Consider the following 6143-nt stretch of genomic DNA (forward strand, 5'->3'; position numbering starts at 1 on the left):
TAATCTTTATTATTGTCACAAGTAGGCTTACATTAACACCGCAACAAAGTTACTGTGAAAATTCCCTAGTCGCCGCACACTGGCGCCTGTTCGGGTACACAGAGGGAGAATTCAGAATGTCCAATTCACCCAACAGCACGTCTTTTGGAACTTGTGGGAGGAAACAGGAGCATCCGGAGGAAACCTATGCAGACCACAGAGAGAACGTGCAGACTCTGCACAGACAGTGACCCAAGCGGGAATTGAACCTGGGACGCTGGTGCTGTGAAGCAATAGTGCTAACCACTGTGCCACCATGCCGCCCATAGTAAGGAGTAAGGCGAATAGTAAGGAGAAACGTTCACTGATAGGCGTAGTCTATAGGCCACCAAATAATAACATCACAGTGGGATGGGCAATAAACAAAGAAATAACCAATGCATGTAAAAATGGGACGACAATTATCATGGGGGATTTTAATCTACATGTTGATTGGTCAAACCAGTCGGCCGGGGCAGCCTTGAGGAGGAGTTCACCGAATGTATAGTTTTCTCGAACTGTATGTAATATAACCTACGAGAGAGCAAGGTATCCTAGATCTGGTCCTGTGTAATGAGACAGGATTGATTAATGATCTCATAGTTAGGGATCCTCTCGGAAGGAGCGATCATAGTATGGTTGAATTTAAAATACAGATGGAGTATGAGAAGGTAAAGTCAAAAATCAGTGTTTTATGCTTAAACAAAGGAAACTACAATGGGATGAGGGAGGAGTTGGCTAAGGTAGACTGGGAGCAAAGCCTTTGTGGTGGGACAATTGAGGAACAGTGGAGGACTTTCAAAGAGATTTTTCACAGTGCTCAGAAAAAATATATACCAGTGAAACCGAAGGGCTGTAGGAAAAAGGAAAATCAGCCATGGATATTTAAGGAAATAAAGGAGGGTATCAAATTGAAAGAAAAGGCATACAAAGTGGTAAATATTAGTGGGAAACTAGCGGACTGGGAAATCTTTAACGGTCAACAGAAATCCATGAAAAAAGCTATAAAGAAAAGTAAGATAGATTAGGAGAGTAAACCAGCTCAGAATATAAAAACAGACAGCAACGTTTCTACAAATATATAAAACAAAAAAAAGAGTAGCTAAGGTAAACATTGGTCTTTTAGAGGATGAGAAGGGGGATTTAACAATGGGAAATGAGGAAATGGCTGAGGCATTGAACATGTATTTTGTGTCAGTTTCCAGGCATAATCACATTGAATAGCAGAGCTGGCTCGAGGGGCCAGGTGGCCTACTCCTGCTCCTAGTTCTTATAGGTGGGCCTTATATCCAGGTAGACATGCTGATTAGATATCATTTAGACTCCAAACTTCATTCTATCTTGAAATTAAATATACAATTAAAGTAAAGCCATTTTAAAATACTTTCTTTTTTTTTTTTAAAACATGAATTTAGAGTACCCAATTATTTTTTTCAAATTAAGGGGCAATGTAGCATGTTCAGTCCACCTACCCTGCACATTTTTGGGCCGTGGGGGTGAAACCCACGCAAACACGGGGAAAATGTGCAAACTCCACACGGACAGTGACCCAGAGCCGGGATGGAACCTGGTACCTCGGCGCCATGAGGCAGCAGCGCTAACCACTGCTCCACCATGCTGCCCTCCATTTTCAAATTCTAATATTCTCAACACTTTCCTGGGACATTGGAAACCAAAAGTCGAACCACTTTCAGCAGAGCAGCCTTTCCACTTGTCGACACAGTCTTCCCAGTCAAATAACCTGAGGCTCCCTTTAATCATGAACCAATCAGGTCACTTCAGGTTTGATAGCAGCAAAATTCAGAGAAGGTCACGTTACTCCCCCTTAATTCCTCCATTTTAATCAAAATTAAAATCAGTTGTACAATATAACAATCTTAGAACACATCACATTTGTCAGTCAAATACATATTGTTTATACGGAATATGTTTATTATGAGATTTAGGCACTGGAGGCAAAGGGTGGGGGTTTTAAAGAGTAACCTTCCCTTCCTAACTCTGTATGTCTATAGTGTCAGCCGCGGCTCAGTGGGTCGCTCTCTGACCTTGGTGTCAGAATGTTGTGGGTTCAAATCCCAGTTCGGGGACCCGAGAAGAAAAATCAAAACCAATTGTATGAGTGCCATCACCGAGGGAATGCTGCACTGTCAGAGGTGCCGTCTTATGAATGCGTTGTCAAGCAGAGAACCCATCTGCTCTCTCAAGGGGTTGTTAAATAAATTACGGAGCCAACATTTTTGACTTGTCGCCAACTATCAGAATGAACAAGTTGCAGTCCTGGATGTGATTAACAGCAGCAGGAACAGCAGAATCCAACCCCTGTCATCACTTGTGAACCCGCTGGTGTGACAGCAGGTGGGATAACTGAGTGAAGCCCTTCCCATATTCAGAGCAGGTGAATGGTCTCTCCCCAGTGTGAACTCGCTGGTGCCTCAGCAAGTGGGATGAATCAAGGAATTGCTTCCCACATTCGGAGCAGCTAAAAGGCTTCTCCCCAGTGTGGATTCGCTGGTGTGTCCGCAGGTCAGATAGCTGAGTGAAACTCTTCCCACACTCAGAGCAGGTGAATGGCCTTTCCCCAGTGTGAAATCGCTGGTGTGTGAGCAGGTTAGATGAATCAGTGAATCCCTTACCACACTGAGAACAGATGAACGGTCTCTCTCCAGTGTGAAGTCGATGGTGTCTCAGCAGGCTGGATGACTGAGTGAATTCCTTCCCACACTCTGAACAGGCGAATGGCCTCTCCCCCGTGTGAACTCGCTGGTGTTCCCGGAGGGTGAATGAAACACTGAATCCTTGCCCACACTGAGAGCAGGTGAATGGCCTCTCCCCAGTGTGAACTCGCTGAAGTGTCTGCAGATTGGAAGATGTACTGAATTCTTTCCCACATGTGGAGCAGGTGAACGGCCTCTCCCCAGTATGAACACGTTGATGTGTTTCCAGGTTAGATCGGGATTTAAATCCCTTCCCACATCTGGAGCAGGCGACCGGTCTCTCACCAGTGTGACTGTGTCGATGAATTTCCAGCACAGATGGGGATCTGAATCCCTTCCCGCAATCCCCACATTTCCACTGTTTCTCCATGTTCGGGTGCCCTGATATCGCTCCAGGTTAGACAATCAATTGAAGTCTCAAACAAAACATGGGTACGGTCTCTCTCAACTGTGAATGGTGCGGTGATTTTTCACGCTGTCTAACTGGTTAAAGCTCTTTCCACAGTCAGTGCACTGGAACACTCTCACTTGGGTTCCTGTGACTCAGTGCTTTTCCAAACACACAAATCTTTTGAGACAGGCAGAACTTACAAATATTCTTCCTTCTAGGTTCAAAGGCGATTATATTCCGTTCCTGATTAATTGAGTGACACCGTCAGGAGGTGATATTTGTGTTTTGAAATTCTCGTCTAATATCCTGTAAAAGGAGTTTTCAAAATTAATTCACTGTCAGTACAGGATAGAAATTAGAACAGACAATTCTAGTTTCTGCTGAAGATTCTTTCCTCTATCATAAATCACCGTCCCACACACTCTCCCTCCATTCTCACTCTCCTGTATCTAATATTCACCCTCCCAGTTCTCTTGAGGGTGCTGATTCAGGTTGATTGACAGATCCCTGCTTCCTATCCTGGACACAGAAACCCAAAAATCTTTGCGCAGGCTAGCCAGACAGATATATGTCTATATTACTGGACTAAAATGATTAATGTATAGAATTGTTTCAGTTGGTTGAGATACAGGGGATTGTCATTGATCACGACTTTGAAATTGCTGCCTATAAGGGTAGTCAAGCAAAGACAATCAATAATTTCCCAATTAAATTGGATGGGTGATACAAGGTTGCAGAATTGGACCCACTCGAGACTGACAGAATTGCTTGACAGAGTTGGCATCGACTTGAAGTCTGCAATAGACTCCTTCTGTGCTTCAATTACTCTATAACTGGAAATATATAACGCAGCTACAGTACTATATTACTGGAAGACTAGAAATAATAAATATATTTTATTACACAACCATAAACATCTAATTTGTACCAGGGGCAGCACGGTAGCATTGTGGATAGCACAATTGCTTCACAGCTCCAAGGTCCCAGGTTCAATTCTGGCTTGGGTCACTGTCTGTGTGGAGTCTGCACATCCTCCTCGCGTGTGCGTGGGTTTCCTCCGGGTGTTCCGGTTTCCTCCCACAGTCCAAAGATGTGCAGGTTAGGTGGATTGGCCATGATAAATTGCCCTTAGTGTCCAAAATTGCCCTTAGTGTTGGGTGGGGTTGCTGGGTTGTGGGGATAGGGTGGAGGTGTTGACCTTGGGTGGGGTGCTCTTGCCAAGAGCTGGTGCAGACTCGATGGGCCGAATGGCCTCCTTCTGCACTGTAAATTCTATGATAATCTATGATATAACAACACTGGACATATCACCATCCAATATTAATTTACCGTCCCCCAGATATGGTTCTGGGTTTAGGGAGATAGGGCGGGGGGCGCAGGTAGGTCTAGGTAGGGTGCTCTTTCATTGGGTCGGTGCAGACTCGATGGGCCAAATTGCCTCCGTCTACACTGTAGGAATTCAATGGTTCTGTTCTATTCTATCTCCTGGGAAAACCAGCCCTTTAAATGTGAAGATTGGGAAAGAGACCATCCTTTTAGCCAGAAAAATAAATGTGTCACGCTGAGGGAGCAAAGGATGTCAATGTCTTTAAGAACGAGAGAGACCTGGGCCAAGCTTTCCGGAGTCTGCACCCTCCCTGGATTCACTTCCTTTCCCTTCAGTTGCTGCAAGTGACCAATAGGTGAGAATGAGAAAAGAAATGGAAAGGGGGAGAAAAGAAAGTGTTTTACTCACAGATGTTGGAGACAGGAGGAGGTTTCAGTTTCTGTGACGCAAAATCATTTGCACAACATCCGCGCTCTGATTGGCCGAGGACCAGAGTCCTTCTGGTCCTCCGACATTTCCCATTGGTCAACACCTCAGCTGGAAGGTCCGGGAGTCGGCTCATACCTGCACATGCGCAGCTTCCCCTCTCCCTTGAACATGCGCATCACTGCTTCTGGGCTGGGACGCGAGTGCGCAAGCGCTGTTGTTGAATTGTTTGGATCAAGCACGTTGGGCCTCTTCGTCCCGGAAAAACCGGGGGACAGCGGCGAGGTGAGTGGGAGGCTTTGGAAACAGTTTGTGGATCCGCAAAAACAATGTAATAATTGGTAAGTTCCTGGTTCGGAGCTTCTCCCACCCGGTACCAAGCCCAGGTTAACGATCGCCATCTTTATTCAGCGAATGGAGGATGGTGGCCGGGAATAAATAATTCACTCTGATTGGCTGGAGGACCAGCCGCCTGTTTTAGTCCTCCAGATCCGCCCCTCCGTCCTAATGTACCAGCTGGGGGAAGAGAACAAACAACCAGAATAGGCCCTGCCCCTCATTCACTCTGATTGATTGGAGGACCACGTAACGGCATCAGTCCTCCAGCCCGCCCCTGGACCACTTTGGACTCAAATCAATGAGGATTCTGATCTCTGAGAAGGATGGAAACCCTGGGAGGTGGGCGGGGAAATTTCAAAAACACCCACTGTTGGCCCCCAACTAGACTCATTCATTTTATTTTCAGTCTGCAGACAGGAGGTGGAGAACTGAACCCAGGGAGAGGGAAGGAAAAAAATGGTGGACATGGTGACATGGGTTTGGATTTCAGACCAGAGAGGAGAGAGTGTGTGTGGGATGGGGATTTCCAGCTTTGAGGGAATGAGAGGAAAAATGCTACATAGAAACGAGCGAGAATTGTGTGTTCTGAACTTTTTTTAGAATTTACAGTGCAGAAGAGGGCCATTCGGCCCATCGAGTTGGCATCGGCCATAAGACCATAAGACATAGGAGCGGAAGTAAGGCCATTCAGCCCATCGAGTCCACTCCACCATTCAATCATGGCTGATTTCAACTCCATTTACCCGCTCGTCTCTCCATAGCCCTTAATTCCTCGAGAAATCAAGAATTATCAACTTCTGTCTTGAAGACACTAAACGTCCCGGCCTCCACCGCCCTCTGTGGCAATGCATTCCACAGACCCACCACTCTCTGGCTGAAGAAATTTCTCCTCATCTCTGTTCTAAAGTGACTCCCTTTTATTCTAAGG

At 45.9% G+C, this 6143-nt stretch overlaps 1 protein-coding gene across 1 annotated transcript; it reads right to left on the reverse strand.

Annotated features, from left to right (window-relative positions):
- Nucleotides 1-1837: 1837 nt before the first annotated feature.
- Nucleotides 1838-5300, reverse strand: LOC140420325 (uncharacterized). Its single transcript, XM_072504349.1, has 2 exons — nt 4859-5300; nt 1838-3429 (listed from the first exon to the last, which is right to left on the reverse strand). The coding sequence occupies exon 2, from the start codon at nt 3100-3102 to the stop codon at nt 2344-2346; it is 759 nt and encodes a 252-aa protein (XP_072360450.1). The 5' UTR covers nt 3103-3429; nt 4859-5300; the 3' UTR covers nt 1838-2343.
- Nucleotides 5301-6143: the final 843 nt, after the last annotated feature.

The sequence above is a fragment of the Scyliorhinus torazame genome, chromosome 5 (genome assembly GCF_047496885.1).
Source record: "Scyliorhinus torazame isolate Kashiwa2021f chromosome 5, sScyTor2.1, whole genome shotgun sequence".
Lineage (NCBI taxonomy): Eukaryota > Metazoa > Chordata > Chondrichthyes > Carcharhiniformes > Scyliorhinidae > Scyliorhinus > Scyliorhinus torazame.